Genomic DNA, 21,849 nt, shown 5'->3' on the forward strand with positions numbered 1-21,849 from the left:
TATATTGATGACTGCGAAAACAACATACACACCGTAGGTTCTTTCATGAGATAGAGTAAATACTTCTTCTTTCCTGCTTGAGCACCTCCAAGTTCATAGGGCCAACTTATTGTGATTTCTGATTCTGATATCTCTCCAGGGCCCATATTTCTGACCTGAAAGATATTTTCATATTAAAATAATTGCAAATAGGAAATAAAGAGATGGTTTTAAAAATTAGACACAAAATTTACCTTTGATAAAATTAACTATTTCTCTGGTACAATTGCTGTTAGTCAAAAATACAGTATTTTTGTGCATATTACCTGTGGGTTATTGGTTGACCAGATTTCACAACAAAAGTTGTACATATTAAATCAAATGTTATGATGAGTACATGTATAGTCAATGGCGTCACTAGGGTGGGTGTCATCCCCGCAACCCCCCTATAAAAAAATATTTTTTTTTGTTGTGCTGTAATACATATAGTTAATAATTACCAACGCTATTTGATTTTTCAACAACTATAAAATAAGTGTCTATTAAATTTGAAAATTCAGTTATTATAATGTATCTACAGTTCACTGGGTTTTAATTGTCAAGTTAAACTCTGCATGCATCCTTAATCTTCGAAATCGAAGAAATTGCTGTTACACTATAGTTCAATTTTGCAACAATGAAACCAAAAGTCAATTACACTTTTTTTTTTTCTGTATTTCGAACTGGAAAATTTATCATTACAATGATCAAAGTTAATGTCTTTAACGATCTTATTTTTATTAAAATTCCCCATTGTGAAAGTGTCATTTGTTCCTTTGTCTCAAAAAGTTTGTAATTTTAATTTTAAAAATCCTTTTCACGTCGCCATAGACAAGCAGATAGATAACGGTTAAAGGCTTTGTTAAATGATTTAGGGTTATTTTTTAAGGTCTTAGTGGCATATGAATCATGCAATGTCAACTTTTATTTTTTTCAAGAATAACTTTTGTTTCATTTAGATCTTCTTATCTTATAGAATACAGAGGTAACCTCTTCAAAAAAGATGATTACCAGTCATACATATTAACCAATGACTTAAATTCTGCCAAGTCACTGGTTTTCCTGGCTAGCTTTAATAGCACTAGGGAAGAAGGAGTATTTGTACAAATTAGTCCTAGCATATGGGATGAGGAATGTGCATTTATTTTTGTGTCTTTCTGAGTATTTTATTAAATTTTGTTTTTGTATTTGAAGATTATGGTTCAGTGTTTTATGTATAATTGCTACTTTACTTTTGAGTCTTCTGTCCTGAAGGCTTTCTAAATTTAGTGATTTTACCAAAGGTATTACTCTAGTCAAATGTGAATATTCGTTTGTTAATGTTTTCTTGATTTGAGGGGTCCCAAACAGAGGATGCATATTCTATTATTGGCCTAACCAAGGTTAAATAACATTTTACTTTTATGTTCTTATTTGATTTATAGAAATTTCTTTTAATAAACCATAATGCTTTGTTTGATTTTTGATAGCTTCATCAATATGGGGATTCCATGACAGTTTTTCTATTATTATAACGCCTAGGTATTTTGCATTTTTAGTCTGTGTTACTGGTTTACCATGAATAAGATAAGTGGAATTAATTTGCTTTAGTTTTTTTGTTACTCTAAATAACTGACATTTTTCTGGGTGGAAAGACATGCTCCAATTTGATTCCCATTTCTGTAATTCATCTAATTCTCTTTGTAAAATTTCTGTATCTTGTGTTGTTTTTATTGTTCTATATGTTATGCAATCATCTGTGAATAATCTGACTTTTGTTCCTGAACTAATGCAAATTGGTAAATCGTTTATGTAAATTAAAAATAGTAGTGGACCTAAGACTGTTCCTTGAGGTATGCCTGAGTTTACTGTTATTGGTGTTGATAAAGAGTAATTTATTATTACAGTTTGTTCTCTCCCTATCAGAAAATCTTTAATCCACTGATGCAATGGACAATCAATGCCAAAATATTTTAATTTTTTAAGCAAACTATGGTGGTGAACTTCTGCCCTGGTTAAGAGATGCCTGAAAAAGTATTTTGAACACTGGTGCTAGCTCATTGCTTAGTTCTTTGAGTAATCTAGATGGAATACCATCAGGTCCAGATGCTTTATTAGGTTTGATGTTCTCAGTCATAGTATTTCTGTTTGAAAAATCATCATATATGCCAACATTTTGAAACTTCGTTGGTTGTTGAACTAAAGAATTTTTTGGATTGCTCCAAATTTATTTGCTACAACAATGATTGCTTCCAGTAGGAGTTAAAGCTCAGAGTTAAAAAATGATCAATGCACATAAGAATGAATATCTTTTTCTCTTCTTAAATAGTGAGTCCGGTATCTTGTGAATGCTCGTCTGATATTTTCTTCTTGTTTTTAAAATTTTTTAAAACAAAAATAACACTTTGCACTAACGAGTTAGGCATTTGTTTAAAAAGTCACCATTTTGTCAATAGTCTAAAATAGGCCTACTCTTGTGTTTATTTGGCATTCTAGTACATCTTCCCCCCCCCCCCCCAATAAATTAAAAATAGGTAAAATAAAAGATTTTAAGTTTTAATGGTAATAATTTCAGATCGAAAAAGTATTTCGATCGTATTAAAAAGCTCATTTCTGAAAAAGAATGCTGACCACATAGATTGAGTGAATGTTATATGCATCTATTAAATAGCTATTCTGTTGGTTCTTAATAAATTTCCTGTACCTCTCGATGGTTCCAGACATTGAATCTGCATGTTCATATCTTTGAGCTCCACGTATAAATTTAAGCTCCACCTTTTCTAGACATTTTAAAATATTAAGTTGATATTATCAGCTTTTTTGGTCTCCCTTAAAATCATGTAACTTCTGAATCTGACCAGTGTGTGTGCTATGTTGGGTGTGCTATGTCAGGGGTGTTGTCAAACAAAATACAAAGGTGCTTACAGTCATTCTGACTCTTATATTATTTACGTCATTTGCTAAAATATTTATAAACGTTTTAACATTACAGGTGTACTTTCGGCTTTGGTTTGCATCACCGTACCATTTCCATCATCTCAAGGAAATTCTTTATTTAATAAGGACTCTTTGTTAATATGGTCACGAAATTTTAAATATTCTGGTTTTATAGAAACAGTACGTGCAATACATCCTTCCATTGTTTTCTTCTTTGCATCAATCATAGCAATGACTTCCTTGTCAAATGAAATTGTAGCCGGATGCCCTTGTTTTCAAATTTTCCAATCCAGATGAATTATTCATACGTCTTTTAATATTCCAATATCGGACTTAATTTCAATATTATTAGTTGAAAATAGTCGACAACTGTTAGCAAGAGATAACAGTGAGTTGGCGCCATTACAGTTTTTTGCTATTAACTATTAAGTGACTAAATCGTGCCCATTAGGAAGAAGAACCATTCTCGGAACTAGTTAAGAATAATCCTCTAAAATATTCAAGTATTTCATTCGACTGACACATTGCCTTTATTTTGGCTAGAGATTCTTTTACAGAAAAATGAAATAGCATCACTATCTTCAAAAATCTCAATGGCCAATTATTTACTTTACAATTCTTCAAAATTTACATTAATTACATGTGAGATTTCAATAATATTTTATGTCTGAAGAATGTTGTCATTTGTTAAACAGTGACTATTGGTTGGCATCCTGATATTACGGTGCTAGCTACAAATTCAATAAATTCGATTAAAACATCTTTTTTAAATCAAAGCTCTGTTCATATACATAAATGCAGCTGGTAAACATCTGAAAGTAAGTTTTCACGTTTTCCTTGATATATTAATTTCATTAAAAATTAAAATATATGTTTAGTCAAAATGAAAAAAAAGTATATAGATCTATTTATTAATTGTGAATAACATGTCTCAATATTTAAACATGCATTTTTTTTTTTTTTTAACTGTCCGCTATTCACAAAGGCATTTTTTTACTTGGGTGTCACCCCCCTAATGGGTGATACCCAGTGCAGATCCCCCTAATGACGCCACTGTGTATAATGTATAACACTTTGTTCCCCTGTATATTTCACTTTAATTTTATGTTTCCTACAGTGCAATATAATATTACGCATTCAGCTATCTGGATGATCCAGTATCCTGACAGACCCCATTCCCAATTAAACCAGACAATCAACATTCTACTTTAATAAGAAAATGACACAAATTTAGCAAAACAAATACTAAGAGCTTTAAACTAAAATTATTCTAAAGAGTGATTTATCAAACACATTCTTATAGTATTATTAAATTTAAAGCAATCAAATGTTTTAAAAAAAAACCCGACTTACAACAAAGTTGTGCTTTACAGATGCCCCTATGCCACTTTCATCAATGATCTCTCTCACATCTCTTGGTTCTCCTTTACATAATATAGCATTGTCTGGTGCTACGTTGCTGAATAAACCAATATTTCATTACTATCTAGCACAATCTTTTTTTGTTAGTAAAAATGTCTTCTTAAAATCCTTAACTTATATTTAAATTACTATTTAGTGTCACCCAGTAAAATAATTCTCAGCACCAGGATCAACGTAAACGGACACAGCCTCTTAATGTGGTAGAACACTTCACATATCTAGGTAGTATAGTATTAAATGATGCCTCACTTTCAAGGGAAGTTGATAACCATCTGGACAGGGCCAGTAGCGCTTTTGGATGCCTTCAGGCGAGAGTTTGGCGGAACAAATCGCTCCGCCTGCCTACAAAAATTAATGTCTTGCACTCCATCATGGACATACGGTGGCAAGACTGCACTACAAACAGCGATGTCCTTGCGAACGCCGGTATGGACAGTATAGAGGGACTTCTTATGGTCCAACAGTTACGCTGGGTAGGGCATGTATCTCGTATGGGAGACGAACGTATGCCAAAGGGCAGTCTTTTTTGGTGAGCTAAAAGGTGGTCGACGTAACAGAGGCGCCCACAGAAACGCTTCATAGACCAGCTTAGACGTCAACTTTCCTTGGCTGACATAGAAGAGAGCACCTGGTTGCATGGGGCCTCAGAATGAGACAGCTGGATGTCACTCATGAAGGCTGCGGGATACACATTTGAGACCAAAAGAACATCCGCTGCCGAGGACAAACGCAGACGGCGAAAAGAAAATCTAAATCGACAAAGGTTATGCCTGCCCTGGATGTGGCAAAATATATAGGTCACAGCTGGGGCTGCCAGCCATGGGAAGTACTGCATTCCTCACTAATCTTCGGACTCGAAGACAAGCCTTATTATTATTAGTGTAACTTATCAATTATGACAACTATTGATTCAGCAAGCCCTTCACCATATTTCTTTTTTTTGTGTGTTTGAATGTTATAAAGCAGGTTGTTCTAAATGCAATCAAAGGTCTATTTCAGAGAAATTATGATACACAGGGTGAAAAAAAAAAGGTTCCAGAAAGAGAGAGAAGGAAAAACAAAGAGAGTGGGCCATTTCATTGTAACAGATACAATAATGGACGGGCTAAAAAGTATGTTAGGGGGATCCTTAAAATGGAAGCTTAAAAAAAAAGAATTGGATGTTCCAGCCATAATAAATATATAAAGCCTGGGAAAAATTCAATGGGTGTTTCTGGTGTGTAATATTAGTAAAATATAAATGACTTACGCATCCACAATTAAATCAGCTTTATTTATAACTTGAAATCGTAATTCCTGATGATCATTGTTTGGAGTCTCTTCTGCACTAGACCTAATCAAAGCATAGTTATGAAAAAACATTTCAAATGTTAAAAAAAAATGTGTAATTAAAACTAATCTGCTGAAGACACACCATAAGTTGACAAAAATGATTAAAAATGTATTTTATATGAAGTAATCACTATCATATGTAATGCTTCTCTTCTCTAAACATTACTTACGTGTTTATCCAAGCATGAATGGTATTGATTTCCCCTGATATTGACAAACTCGAGGGCACATTAAGTTTTAGAACAAAGTATACTGTGTTTTGTTTCAAAGGGTTGCCAATTTGGTCACACATTATCAGTGTATCATTATCTTTAATAGTTTGACATGAAACTGAATCCTAAAAAAATAATTACAATAATGTTAAAATAACCACAAAGCAAATAGCAAATGTAACAAAAAACTATTTTGTAACTGAGCACTATCATTTCTTGTTGGGGTGTGTGAACATTACATTCCGAGACCTAACTTCAGAAGCACATACATTAAGATTAAGAAAAATCATCAGATTGCATGAATAGATGTAATATCCTGATAAATTGATATACTAATTTTGGATGAGGATAATCTTGAATAAAGATTGATATGTTTTAAATTAGCAATGTCAAGCTATCCTACGAACTTAAATGAGATTTTACACCGTAAAAAAAAATGTTTTTAAAATTTAAACTATAACCCATTACTAAAATATTAAATAGTACACTTCATTACAAATATAACCAAGAACTTGTTCCTTGACTTAAATGCTTCTGTTAAAAGTAAAAAAAAAAAAAAAAAAAATTTTATTTAATATAAATTATATACATATTTTTTATATTCCTTTTCTAAATCAATATGCATTTTATTGTTTTTGTTTTAATTTTTTACTTTTCTAGATGTACTAAGCTCTAATTATTATCCACAAAATAACAAAAATTCATTCATGTTTTATTACTGAAGATAAATTCCTGCTAATAATTAAATTATGCAAGTTGTTAAGGCCTCCGCGCGGTGTTGATTCTTGGCAATATGTCTAGTGTAGATCTGAACTCAACTACTTCAGTAACACCGTCGAAAGGCCGAAACAATCAAATATGTAGTCGGCGCTGATATGTTGTTCTACAAATATGTTTAATACTCAAGAAGGGAATCGTCCGATGTCAGCTATGTCCGTAAATCCGTATATCTATTGTACTCAAGTCTACTACTCTACAAGAAGCGTCTTCTTTTTAGCGTCGCTTAGAGCGTTCTTATTTTTTAAAGATCTGTCACGTCACTTGTCGCTAATTAAAACTTTCCCCTTATTCCCGAAACAAATAACTACTTCCTAATCATGTCATAACAAAGTATATTGGATAAAATTAGGCATTTTATTTATAATCAGTTTTAAGTTTATTGAACACAATCTGTATTGAATTGAAAAGCTTCAACCTACCTCAGATTGAGTGCCAAAATAACTGAGGGACTTTGGCTTCATCACAAAAACTCTTGTCAGGTAAGCAGGTTCTCCAACATTTGTTATTCTTATTGCAATTTGTAATTGATTATTTTCACTAACTACCATTTCATACACTCCAGCTGAATTTCTAAATGAAAAGAATAACAACAGTCAATTAAAACAAACAAGATAATAAGGTTCAGTCAAACTCACATAGATTGTCTTATAAAAAAAATGTGTCCATTAAATGACAACTGTTTTGGATTAACATGAACTGCCTTTTAAAACTTGCTTTAAACAAATGCATGAACATAACATACAATAGCGGAAAACTAGAAAAGGTGTTGTTCAAATGCTATAGAAAATGAAGTTAAAATAAGTGTAAACTTACAGGGTCAAGTCCCTAAGGTCAGCCTCAAATTGTAAATTGCTGTGACACTTGTTGTCATCACCACACTCCATAACAAATTCAGCCTAAAATGAAAGTTTTTTTGTAATCAAATGCACTGATTTGTAAGAGATTTGGTAATATTAGCATGAAAAGATCTTAAGAGAAAACAACAAGAACAACAAAAATAGGCTAATCATTTGACTCACCTCAACAGATATGGAATTTGTTTTATTATCAGAATTTTCTGTGTCTAAGACAGGAAATGAATTAATATCTTGTACTGCACTCTTAGGATAGTCATCAGCTTTTAGTTTGTCTGTTGCTAGTCCAAAAATAAACTTGAACTCTATTGGGCTGAGCCGGTCATCAAACTGATCCTATAACAAAAACATTTCATTTACAATGTTTTAAAACAAATGCATAAATCAAACTGAATAGATAGAGCCTCTAAAAAAACAATCAATTGTTCTTTTTTTTTTTTTTCCAGTTACCCTTTCTTTCAATGAAATTCTTAATCATTTAGAGTACAAGAAACTCATATTCTCATATATTTCCTATATATAGAGAGCATCAAATCAGAGAAAGAATAAAAAACAAAACATTCACAGTTCCATCATGTACATTAGTGTACATACAAAATTAAAAAGATGAGTTCTCAATTACTAGTCTGGGTCTTCCGTTTCAAAATGAAATATTTCAACATAACAGAACAAGATATGTTATACACTTTCAGAAAATCTCTTTAAATTTACCTTCAATATAGCCACTTGTTGGACACAAGCTGTTGGCTTTAGAGTGACACTTTTATTATCTATGATCCTTTTACTAGGATCCTGGGCTCCATCAAGCTCAACTCTACTTAATCTTCTCAGTGGCTCTGCCTCTAATCTGTAGGTTACCTCTGGGTCAATTCTATACAGATAGAAAACAAAATGAGTATCTATAAAACAGCTGGAATACAATCCAAACCAATCTCATACAATTAGAGATTTAAGGCGATTTTTCAAATTCAGTTCATAAAAGTTCTCTAACCTCAAGTTTAAAAAATTTGGATCGATCATGCAGATAGTGGTTACTTCCCCTGTTTGTTTTCTAGGCCAAAATTAACATGAGTGTAAAGTGGTAAGTAACAAATTTTAAAATAATTTCCCATTCCAATATAGAAATAAAAATCTCAAATAGATCTAGTTCAAAACTTTATTTTAGTATATACATGCATTTGATGTTACAAAACACATAACAGCCATTTGAAATACTGCACTCTTTCTTATGCCTTAATTAGTGAAATTTCTTCAATGAATTATATTTAATTATAAAATAATGTAAACTGAACTCTACCTTAATGGTGGGTTGGTTGTAAATGAAAGACACAGCTCTAGCACTACACAGAGTTTGTTTTTCAAGTCAGGTTTAGCAGCACATGTTATGTTCTGCACATCCATATTGATTGATTTAGGAGTCACACTAATCACTGGTTCAATTTTGATGATAGGCCTGGAACGGATGAGAGCAACAGTGTCTGATTCATAAGCACCAACCAGAAGATCAGGGTAACCATTGCCATCCAAGTCCATGCCTCCAGACAGTGAGTAACCAAAAGAAACAAGCTTTGAGTCAGGCAGATCTAAGGCATCAATTTTCTGCATTTAAAAGAAATATATATATATATAACCAAATGCAAATTGAAAAAATTCAACATTTAAAAATCTATAACTTTTAAAATATTTTACCTATAACACAAATATCATCCTCATACTTACAAGCATTAAATTGTATCTGAACAGATGAAAAAAAATAACTGGACAGTTGCGAAAAAAACTGCTTTGGGACTTTATGAAAATGCCAACAACCCTGCCTATAACAAGATGTCTAGCTTACATATGTTATTTATAAAAAAACTAACAAATTTTCTACCTGAACATATTTCTCAATAGGAGAAGAAGATCCATGATAAATGTAAACAGCACCATTTCCTTCATATGGGGCACCCACAGCAAAATCTATAAATTAAAAACAAATGCAAATGTACAAATCTTTAAAAAAAAAAAAAAAAAAAAAGGTAAGAAAATGTTTAAGTTAGTGAAGTTCAGAACAATTTTTTTTTTACTTATAAGTATTATAAATACTACCTTTCAAATATATCAACAAATATTCAATGAAATTCATATGTAATGAAGTTTTTAAAATAACAAGGGTAATTATTTGACTACCTATTGCACTGAGATATGATAACAGTGCATTGAATGACAAAGCTGATTTCCAACTATTAACAAAATGTGAAAAGAAATAAAATATAGTTTTCAATAGTTTCACAGATTTAGTTTTTAAAGAATCTTGATTTATCTAGAATTTATATTTTAGAATAGCATTGGTTATTTATAAATATGAAGTAGGAGAATTTCTTTTCCTACTTTATGTACATATTTAAGAGTGTACTTAATGAACACAAAATTTAATTTAAACAATTATTTTTTTTTTAAATATGGGCAAAAGTTTCTGGCAATAAGTTTAAAAAGTAACTTTTAGTTTTGAAATACTAAATTTGTTAACAACAGCTGATGGGTGCTATTTAATATTATTTACTAATGTACAAATAAATTTTAATGTTTACATTTTGCACTAAAATGAAGTTTTGTGTAGAAATTATTGTACTTTTGTTGTTAAAAGTCAAACATTCAAAATTAATTTTATAATTTTAAGTTTATTTTTACCTATTTAGAAATTAAAATAATTCATGAAAACTAATAGGTTAATATAGTGGGTTTTTTTTCAGATTTTAGTATCATTTGTTGGATCATAATTAGATGACATGACAATGTATATCATCATATCATGTCAAGTCTTACCTTAATGCCAAACGTGAATATAGTATAAAATAGAATTAGTGAAATATGTATTTTTAAAGCATAATTTTAGCAAAGCTAATAATCAAATATTAGAAATGTATCCCAAGAGAGAGACCACAAAATATTGATCATTTTGTAGTCAAGAAATGGGACTTTAATATTGCACCATAGGCCTTCCATAGTACCCATGCAGATATATGAGGTTAGTAGTGCTTAAATGAGGTTTAAAAGCTTCAAAGGTTAAGAAAGGAAAATATAAAAAAAAAAAAATAATAACCTTTTCAGATCCTCAAATTGTGCTCTTGTGCATTATATTTCCCAAGTCTATATTTCAGTCTAAAACATCTTACTAAATGCTATGATTGACACTTACCAACAGACTTACACTCAATATTTAAAAGAAGAGATTTGAATATAAAGACATTAAGAAGAACCCTATGACTCATTTATAATTACTGCAAACCCCCACCCCACCCAAAAAAAAAAATGAAACTTATGTTAGAACTCTTATTTATAAATCATATGAAATTTAATTATGTGGGTATTTTCTCATCTGAAGTCCTAGAGAGGTCAAGGAACACAAGAACTCAAAAGGTTAATATTAGTAGTATGGATAATGATTGTGTTATAAAAAGCCAAGATAGCTAATAGGAGAGAGAATGTAATACTTCTATACTCATAAACATATCATCTGTTAAGCAACATAGTCATTATTTTCTTTCAAGTATTAACAAATATGTTATTTAAACGTCTTATAGTACTTAAATTTTAATGTCTTGTATTTTGATCATTTAATGCAGAAAATATTTTTAAAAGAACAAAAAAAAATCCATTTTCTTCCTAGCTCTAAAAGATTTCAAGTGTAAATTGGGGGAAACTATTAATGAAAGAATGCCTTTAACAATGATTGATAGATTAACATTCACTTTATAAAAGATGTTTCACAATGTAATTGAAATGAAGCTCCTATTTTAAAATGTTTTATTTTCTTATTAATTATGACTTTCTATTACATATTTTTTTTTAACTAAATTGTAAATTGCAATCAAATAATTTCTTCAGATGTCATTTAACTTTTTCTAAAATCAATAATTTGGTAAATTAGGTCTCTTCCTTTAAGCAAGGCTTCTAGCAGATCTGCAAACTATTATAACTAACTACCAGGTCAAATATTATTCTGCCATTTAGAATACCTTCTTGAAAAAAAAACAACTGATAAAAAGTGACTTTTTTTGCCAAGTGGTTGAGTTTGAGGATGCCTAAAAGGCACACATCTATTCTAGGTGGTCTTAAATAATAAAAAAGAAACCTCTTTCAGGGAATTTGAACATTTATGTTTACTCGAGAGCCTACCTAATTTAATGCTATTTCTTCCCTAATCCCATCTATCATAATCACACCATTAATGAAACCTATTTATTATAAAGCAATTAAATTTAAAATATTTTTAGAAAAGTAGAATTTATATATATTAGTGTGCATGTTATGTTTTAAAGCCTCTAGAAATATGATTTTTTTAAATATACTATACATTTTGCTTAGTAAACAAAATCATGAATTAGTTCAAAGCATTAATATACTTACCATACATTAGTTTTAATGGTAATCGTTGTTGGTTTATGTATAAAAATGCATTCAAGATTATTATTAATGAAATAAATGGTATGTGTTTTATTAAAATACAAAATAAAATGAAAGTAAAAACCTTGAAAGCCATCCATATTTATGTCTCCAAGTTTGGTTAGACTCAAGCCAAATTTTGCATGCTCACACATCAATTGTTGACATTCCAAATCACTCATTGGACGGCTTCGAATCTCTAATGGTTTGGTGGTATTATTAATCTTGAAAATAATTTAGATATATCAACTCTATATTTTAGTATTAATAAAAAAAATAGTATCTTTTTTTTTTTATTTCATAAAGTAAAAAAAAAATGTTTTTCTGTATTTTCTATCTCATCTACGAGTCTTAAATATTATGAAATAGTTCTGTGTTTTGTTTGTATACTGTAGTGATGACAAATTACTTTTTTCTTTTAAGTTTTCTACTAAAATTAAGTTCCATAGGGCAGATGAAACAGAGTTTACTTGTTTGACACCAATGATTTACATGTAAAGATATAAATATGATGCCAACATAAACAACTTTACTTTCTACCCTTTCCTCGATGATAACATTTTTTTTAGAGTATACTTAGGAAAACATCAAATCAAATGCTGAGCTAAAATGTCCATCTCAGCTCAGACAGAAACTTGCAATGCTACTCAAACATTTACTATTGATTTTTTCAAGCCAACTCTTTCATAGAAAAACTTAAAGATAGGTTATGTTTAAATAGCTTCTAGGCTGGAATATCCTCTACTCTGAAAATTGAAATATGCTAATAATAGATATGAGTAATTAGAACTTCTGCCATTACTTTGAAACATTACAACACAGGGACAAAATAGTACCATATTACTGTAATAATAGAACCAAGTAGGTAGATCCTTATTTTACTTTTTATTTATAGAAGTAAAAAAAAAAGTTCCTGTGTTCCAATGAACATTTGTTATCTTTTGAGTCTTTTTTTTGTCTGAATTTGTTAGTTATACTTTAATATATTGTTAACTGATACTACTTTTGTTTAAACAGTTAAACTAGAAATTATTTTCTAACATGCTGACATGTTGTTAACCTAGTTCGTTTTAAATAAATCTCTAAAGCATGATTAAAAATCTTTCATTCCATATTTAGCATAATAATAATAATAATAATAATAATAATAATAATAATAATAATCTTTATTATCCGTAAGGAAATTTGTCTTAAAATTTGTGCATTACACCAAACAAAAAACATTATAACTATAAGAAACCAAATTTAAATAGACGTGAAGTTTAAGAGGAAACAAAGAATGATGTACACATGTTACATAATCTTTAATAGATCAATTACATAACAAGATTATAATACTAAATGTTACAATTAAATATGTGGATGAAGAAAAAAAAAACACTGTCACTATCAAGAAATTGCAATATCTATTAACCTATGACAAAGGCACTTACCATGGTTCTCCCACCATAGTAGATATATATAGCACCACCTACATTTTTTGAGTATAAGTATGGAGCTCCAACTATAAGGTCATCAAAACTGAAGAAGTCACAGAGATTAATAAACATTTAGAAAACATACATCTAATTGTAATTTCAAAGGTCAATTTTTAAAAGTAGAAAAGGACATCAATGTTCTAACATAGCTATACCTTCATATAGTGTATATCTTCAAAATACCAGACTATCAACACAGCGCTCGAAATACCAACTTTCCCCAGTCAGAAAATTTTTATTCAAATCTTTAATTTTTATTAACAGCTATATTATAAAAAAAAATATATATTTATGTATGTGTGTATATGTGTGTGTGTTTCCAAGCATGTGTTATATACATATATATTATATAATTTATATAAATTCAGATCTAAAACATTAACATTTATTAGTATTACCTTAAAAAAAAATTTAAGTGGTGAAATCCTTTTGTGAATTTTAAAAAAGTGTATCTGAAGATTTGCATACGTTAATGAATTATCTGAGGTAAGAATAGAGATGACAGACTTCACAGCCACAGTCAAGAGTTTAACATGATTATAAGGATATAGAATGCTAAGCAAGTAAAGATTATTGTTATATTTCTTATAACCTCTCAAAAAAAAAAAAAAAAAAAAAGACAAAAAGTAGTGAGATTGACTATTCCCTGACCACTCTTTTATAATGCCAATGACAGATTTATGGGAAATAATCATGGTAATTAGAGGTGACTGATTAATGAAGAGTATTATGTTGAAATCAGATGTAATATAGTTTCACTATTTAAGCTACAGCTTACCTGTCATTGTTAATATCTACAGCAAGGAGGCTGGAACCAAAGCCAGAAAAATCCCAATGGCCTCTGAGTATCTGATTAGGTTTGTACTCAAGCATATCATCCTTTTTATAATCTCTGAAAAACACTACTTTTCCTGTGATCTCTGACCTTGGTGCACCAGACACATAGTACAGTGCTCTAGTATTATCAAATCTTCCCATTGCCACAGCATAGCCTAAATGTAAACAAACAAGATGACTACTTACATCACAGAGTATAAAGTCAGAATGATTTGTGCAGTTTTTTTAAAATGTTTTATTTGCATCTTGCATCTGGATGGAGATGCAGAAGACATAATCAGATTCAGTCTATCATGCATCATGCCACAAGACTTTCTGGTAAAGCTGGCCTTTCCACCACAACCTTCCCACAGACATATGCTTAAAACAAGTATAACTTAATGCCACCAAGTAAAGGCATTCATCTATAAATCTGTAACATAATCTATGCCTTCCCACCCAGTGTTTTTTTTAAATGCATATATTGATGGGCCAGCATCAGTAATTAGGAAGAGCAGGCTATTTAGTCTACATTGAGTTTCCCTGCTCTTAATATAAGCCAAGACTATGGCACCCTGGTAACAATGCACCAATGATGACTCCTTGGCCAACCAGGGAGGTTAACACCACCTACCAAACAACCTTTGAGTTTTCATCATGCTCTGGCATCAACTCTAATGATTCATCCACCCACCCATGCGGCACTACAGCTCATGGAGGTTCTGGCTTGCTTCAACACAACCTTCCATTCAGATTTTTCTTGAGCTTTTGTGAAAGTTTGATTTCTTATGAGTAAGATATACAGTAAACTAATAACAGGGTGAGTCCAAGCACTCTTTGTAAGTCAATGCTAAAGATGCATGTATATGTATATATGTTTGAAACATTTTATATGGAACCATCTGGAAAGTATCTGTATATATTTCTATAACACATTTTTTTAAATTTAGTGCCTTACAAATATAGAGATTGAACTTGATTATAAAAACTGAAATTTAAAAACAAAATGAGATGTGTACAAACCATTGTAAGAGTATATCTCTGTAGGTGGCATATTAAGTGGATCTTGCTGATTTAATTTATATGGGCTGACTGACTCTTTTGGCGATACACCAAAAACATCAGTGATATTTGCTGAAAAAATTGTACCTAAACAAAAGAAGACCAAATTACACATAATTATAAATGTAGAAAAAAAGAAGTTCAAATATAATATCAGTACAATAGTGAAGTTAGACAATTTTACCTCGCCAGTATATTGATCCGGGAGCTCCCATTACTAAAGCGTCATCCTTTAAAGAAAGATTTCTTCAGAGTTTAGGTAATTAAGGAATCAAACAACTATTATTTTAAGTTTAAAACAATCATTAAAATAAACCAATAAATCTATCCAGCATTGTTAGCCAAATATAAAGTAACAAAACTCCAGTTTTATTAGAAATTTACTTACATGTCATTCATAGCCATGAGACTATTTACCTACCTGACCAAGTGCAGCTGACATGCCTGCCTGGCACAGGCCAAAATCTTGCATATAATGGTTATAGGAAAGCCTTTCACATGGCTTAAACAAGGAATCATAGACTAAAGATGGACTAAATATGTGGCAAATACCAATAGCTGCATTATTAATCACATGTCTGTGTGCACAGGCCTAGAAGATTGGACCAGAGACAAAAGAAAAAGCTAATATGTTATCATTCTAAATCTTTCCTACCTGGCCAACTGCAGCTGACATACCCGCCTGACACAGACCAAAATCTTCCATGTAAGAATCAATTTTATTTTTCTCACATGGTTTGAACATGGAGTCATATCCAAGGTTTTTATCCAACACAACACACAAACCAACGGCTGCATTATCTTTCATGAAGCGATGGGCACATCCCTAGACAAAACACTGACCGTCAATTTTCACCAAAAAAAAATAATAATAATTTTGCATAATTTAAAAAAAATTGTATCATATTATCCACCTTTTTTTGTATAAAATAGTTTTTAATTTTAAAAATATTTCTAAAGGACTATTGAAAATACATGCAGGGATAATACTTATGAGAAGTGATATCAAATGCAAATTGTTGGCTTGTATCACTGCATTCATGTTCTTTGTTCAATAGAAGATAAAGAGAGACACTTTGAGATGAATTATTTAGCCTACCTTAATTTGATTCATAAGTCTGATTCCTAACATTTTAGAAGATTGTAACCTAATGTCTACTATGATTTGTGATGATTATGTTTTTGAAATAATTTAAGTGTCCAAAACCTATGAAACTGAATTCTAATGTTATACCTCTGCTTCTAAGCTGGTGGGCACCAGTGCCCTGTATAAAGAGATGTGATGAACACAAGTAGAGACAAGATGGTTGACTGTTTATTCCAGGTTAAGATGGAGAAACAGAACTAGAGAAAGTTGTAGAAGGGATCATTGCCAGTGTGGTCAGCAGGTGAGAAGCAGTGTTGGTTGGCTGGTCAGGAAGAAGTCTTGTGAGGAAACTGGAAAGAGTCGTTCCTGTTAGTGGAAGACATTCCTGGTGGTTTATGTAGACTATAGTTCTGGAGACAATGAGAGGGTAGAGAGCAGAACATACTGTGACCTGTGTTAGGGTCAAGCTAGTGAGCCCTGTAGTAACATTATGACATAGGCATCAACCTTGAACCTCGTACGCTAGTGGAATGCAGTGGCGGCAACACAAACATTTATGTTCCTTGTGATAATCACTCATCTTTTATCACATGTAATAAACAGCACTGATCTCTTCCCCTTGGTCCTTCGTTGAGTGTTTGCCCTAGATTCATTACAATATTGATTATTGATTAAATAAGTGATATTATTAATCTGTGAGATGTCTATGATACATAAACATTTCAGTTTTTTTTTTAATTTTTTTTTTTTCAAAGAGTTGCCAAGTGATTAAGAACTGCTTGATTCTCAATTTCCGGAAGACATAGTGGACTTTTCCTTAAAATTTTTTTTTTTTTTTATGAAACAATGTTCAGTACATTTTTAAATGAGCCCTTCAGAGATCTGCAGAGATGCTCTTTGCCTAACAAATGTTCAGTTTAGAATGTTCTCTTATTTCCAAATAGGACTTTCTTCTTTATGAAAATTCTAATTATCCACTAGAAGCATTTTCAGAAATACTACAATATTTGTTGGCTCTGATTTTCAATAATCAATGCATGGGGTGAGATAATTGAAGGGCTAAATGCAAAGAGAATCTTTTTTTTGAAAGCCCATTTAAGCTCCACCTCATGACCAAAGATGAGCACAAAAGCTTATTAAATCTAAATTTAAAGTTGGGCATGTTGCTATATTATCTAAATTTGTTCCAAATGTTTTTTGGTTTGTCACTTTATTTGATGTCAGATATCCTATTTTACACAGATACTGATTGTTTCATGCCAATGATCCTAAGCTAGTTTTTTTCCAGTTGTTGGTTTTGACTCAACATTTAATTAGGGAACTCTTCAGGATATCTTCATTAAGGTATCTTTATATCTTGTAATGACTTTTAAATTTCTGTGAACAGCTTCCAATAAAGTACTAATTTAGGAAGTCGAATATCTCCAGCACATTGCAGTTTGGGCTCTTTATTATGTTTTATTGTATATGTGATCAATGTTGTGTGCGCAGGAATGTTTTTTCATAGTTTTTCAGGTATATGAACTAGTTGTTTGTTTTGAGTGATTTGTTGTCATGAATCTTGTCATGCCTTAGTTTCTTTCTCTTGTGATGAAGATGCTACTGCATGTTCTTTCTGTGCCTTTCATTCCCTGTTGTAACGGGTACATAAGTAATAAGGCTAGTCTTCGAGTCCGAAGATTAGTGAGGAATGCAGTATTTCCCTAGCTGCGCATTCCCAGCTGTGACCTACATATTTTGCCTATCTAGGGCAGGCATAACCATTGTCCGCAGGTGGTTGATTAAGATATTCTTTTCGCCGCCTGCGCTTGTCCTCAGCAGCGGATTTTCTGCCTTTGGCATACATTCGTCTCCCATATGGGATACTTGCCCAACCCAGCGCGACTGTTGGACCAAAAGAAGTCCCTCTATACTTTCCAAATCAGCGTTCGCAAGGACATTGCTGTTTGTAGTGCAGACTTGCTTGCCACCGTATGTCCATGATGGAGCGCAAGCATCTTTGGTGGAAGCGCTCAAGAAGTCTTAGATGTTTCCTGTATAGTGTCCATGTCTCAGAGCCATTCAGAAGGATTGAGAGAACCATCACATAAGTAAACAGATGTCATTAATAGTCTAAAGTCTCTAACCACACTCTGTTCTAGCCTCTCTCTTACACCATTACACCTTTCTATGAGCACATTCAAGACCAGCTCTTTCTGTCACTGAGAACTCACATATCTCTAGGACTACCAACAACAAATATATATATAAAATGTCTAATTAATTACAGTTGTTCCATCTAAGAAGACATTTACATGCTAGGTCAATCTAGTCATACATTTTAATTTTAGAGAATTAAACTCTCCTAATTCATTGTTTTTCAGGGCTAATTCAGGAAACCTGATCCATCCTCTAATAGTACAAGGAAAGAAAAAGCAGAAGTGATAAAATATGGTAGGTTTCACCTATCTTAAAAACAAGATAAAATTCATTCATAAACATTAGTAGAAGATATTGCTATTGAAAGAAAACTTAGAAACAGTTCAGAAATATCAGACTATGAACTGTATTTTGAAATGTCTTACTTGCAGGGGGGAATGTTCCTAAGTTGTACATAAATGTGAATTGTAGAGGTGGATAATAATGATTTACAAAAAACAATATTAAAAATGTATACTAATTACTCAAACAGTTCTGTTTTTATTTGTTTAATTTACCTTCAATCAATAGTAATAGTATCTAGAAGAGTATAAGTATGTGTATATATATGTAACCATGCATTAATTGTCAGGCATTGTAAGAAATACAAGGAGTATAATGTGCTTTCTAGAAGCGATTAGGCATGCAGTTTAAAAAGAAAGAGCTAAATATAATTAAGCTTGTTATTATTAATATGGCTATGAGATACAAAGAGCAATGTAAAGCAATGATAGAAAAAAATCTCTATACATGAAAGAATGCAAGTTTAATAAATGTTGAAATAATAATTAAAGAATATACTGTAATGAAATACTGCATTTTTATGTCTTTTCTTTATTTAGCTAAAAAAAAAAAAACTGAGGGGTGTAGATCTTGTTCACAATTTTTAAAATTTTTATTCTAACAAATGGCATTCACAATATATTTACACATACAGACATAGCCATAGCAAACATATATAAGGTACAATAAAGTGCAGTCTTTTTGCCTAATTTCAAGTAGGCTTTGTCATATGAGTTCTGAAATCAGTGGACTGTATTAAGAATTTTTTTTTTAGAGCATTGCTAAAAGAATCTTGATACATATGTAAGCATTCATTGAGTTCATATTTGACTCAAATCTAAACTTGCATCTGTAAGGAAGATGCCAATAACAAGGTTGCTCTACTTCCCTTGAGCTTTTGGAAAATGACCTACTTTGGGTGGGATATAGGATTATGGTTTAATGATTTACTTTAGACACTTTATTATATTATCAATAACACAATACCAGTTGCTCAATAATTAATGAAATCAAATTAATATCTCAAGATAGTTTTTTTCCTAGACAAACTGCAATTTTCAACTTATTGTGAAATATTACATTGAAAATGTTAGAACATGTCAAACTAAAAAGTAGATATTGTATGTATGTCTTATTCAACATTCAAATAAAAAAATGCTTTTGATTATTAACAATGTCAAAAGATTCAAACAAACAAGTAACAAAAAAAAAATAATAAAAAAGACGATTCCTCTTTTATACAGCTGACCACCTTTGTAAGAGCGATTATTTTGCTCTTAATAACTAATGAATGATAGAATTTAAAAAAATGGAATATTTTTCATCCCCCCACCCACCTGAAAAAAAGGGTATATAAAATTGTTATGATATGCCTATAGACCTAGACAGAAGACAGTGTGCAAAATGAACGTCTTTTGATTTATTCAACTGTTTAATCATGAATACATATGGGAATACCAGCTGACATGTATGTGTTCAATATATAGAATGTCTAGAACTCCAGACCAAATTTAATTTTCACATTATTATATTCGAAAAATCATAATGATTAAACCAGAGTTTTCCCTGTGTGGCCATTTAACTTGCAATTTTTTATCTCAAAGATATACTTAAACTGTCAAATTTATAGGAATATTGTTAGAGATGTTTTCGAGATCCATGTCCATGTCAAGTTTCCATGATGAATTTGCATGCTGAATAGAGGAATTGTAAAAAAAACTATATAAAAAAACAACTAATCTATAACAACAGTAACCAGTTAGAGCCAACCTTGTAATAAATAACTACCTATTCAATATTCAATTAACGGTCAGTGCTGTCTTTGGCACAAACAAAATATGATAAAATAACCCACCCAGTCTATGTTGCAGAAGGTAGTCAGCAATCAGTTGTAGTAGGTTAAAATTTTATCTGTAATAAATATACTGGTGTAAATTCAATTAAAATAATGACATTCAATTAGGTTCCAGCCAGAAAAATGAGTCGCCTGCCAAGCACATAAAACATAGCACCAAAGTGGGAAAAGTGATTTACAAACTGAGGAGAAAATATATTAAGCTTAGACTAAATGTCCAGCTTACAACTTGTAGAAAAATATATGACCAAAAAAAATGACGTCTGAAAAATTTTCTTCATAAAGGATGTTTAAAAGTAATTTTTTTTAAATTTATGATAAGTGTAAAATATAATTATGTAAACTTTTTTTTTTCTATAATAAATCATTAATAATAAAAACAAATCAACATTATCAGTTTTATGACTGCATAATATTTACGATAATTAATCAATTAACTATAATTTTTATTGGGTCAAAAAACAACAACATAATTTGTATTGATTTAGGCCATGATTTTTTTATTTTAATAAGGTACAAAATAGGTACTTTTTATGTTTAGATTTTTGCAGAAACAACTGCTTCTATCTAACTTTAGACCTAATAACTTGATTTTGGATAAGCTTTTTCTAAAATTACTTAATTTACATACAGGACTCATTAACATTTGTGGGCCATTGCCTCTTATAATCAATATGTTCTTCTTACTACATTATTTGTTGTTAAACAAGTTGTGCACACTAAGGCCTTTTGTATTATTTTCAACCGTAAAAAGAAATAGTCGCAGTTAGAATATGGTATATTGAATATTACTACTTTTAACAGTTGTCTGTATTTGACTAGAATACATTTTGTTATCCATTTTATGCATAGGAATAGTATACTACTAATTATCAATTGCATTTGTAAAAAAATAGCTTCGTTAAAATTTTAAGAACAAATATTTATTTGCTCATTAATTAAAAAAAAATAAAATACATAAAGTCAAAATGGTAAATCTTCGGAAACCATGATAAATTAATTTCAAGAGATCAGTGACATTACAAGACTCTCACAAACAGAACATAATTATGTGAGCCTATTGTTTTCAAATCCTTACAGGAAAGTGATTTTCTACAGAACAATTCTAAGACATGTCTTGCAAGCATCTGTG

General features: G+C 30.9%; 1 protein-coding gene across 4 annotated transcripts in view; it reads right to left on the reverse strand.

Annotated features, from left to right (window-relative positions):
• The window catches only part of LOC106051567 (integrin alpha-PS1-like), a 69,871-nt gene that overhangs the window by 22,980 nt on the left and 25,042 nt on the right, over positions 1-21,849 (reverse strand). For 3 of the 4 annotated variants that reach the window (XM_056032197.1, XM_056032206.1, XM_056032216.1), the window contains exons 4-19: positions 15,971-16,141; positions 15,500-15,545; positions 15,277-15,402; positions 14,216-14,429; positions 13,393-13,480; positions 12,045-12,183; positions 9,408-9,493; positions 8,832-9,133; positions 8,246-8,405; positions 7,700-7,870; positions 7,494-7,576; positions 7,100-7,250; positions 5,859-6,025; positions 5,606-5,689; positions 4,288-4,393; positions 33-155 (exon numbers count right to left, since the gene is read on the reverse strand). In XM_056032197.1, the coding sequence (XP_055888172.1) occupies positions 33-155; positions 4,288-4,393; positions 5,606-5,689; positions 5,859-6,025; positions 7,100-7,250; positions 7,494-7,576; positions 7,700-7,870; positions 8,246-8,405; positions 8,832-9,133; positions 9,408-9,493; positions 12,045-12,183; positions 13,393-13,480; positions 14,216-14,429; positions 15,277-15,402; positions 15,500-15,545; positions 15,971-16,141 (2,217 nt within the window). Of the gene's footprint in view, positions 1-32; positions 156-4,287; positions 4,394-5,605; positions 5,690-5,858; positions 6,026-7,099; positions 7,251-7,493; positions 7,577-7,699; positions 7,871-8,245; positions 8,406-8,831; positions 9,134-9,407; positions 9,494-12,044; positions 12,184-13,392; positions 13,481-14,215; positions 14,430-15,276; positions 15,403-15,499; positions 15,546-15,736; positions 15,908-15,970; positions 16,142-21,849 lie in introns of all 4 variants that reach the window. The other variant, XM_056032198.1, reaches the window with a different exon arrangement.

Source organism: Biomphalaria glabrata, chromosome 1 (assembly GCF_947242115.1).
Source record: "Biomphalaria glabrata chromosome 1, xgBioGlab47.1, whole genome shotgun sequence".
Lineage (NCBI taxonomy): Eukaryota > Metazoa > Mollusca > Gastropoda > Planorbidae > Biomphalaria > Biomphalaria glabrata.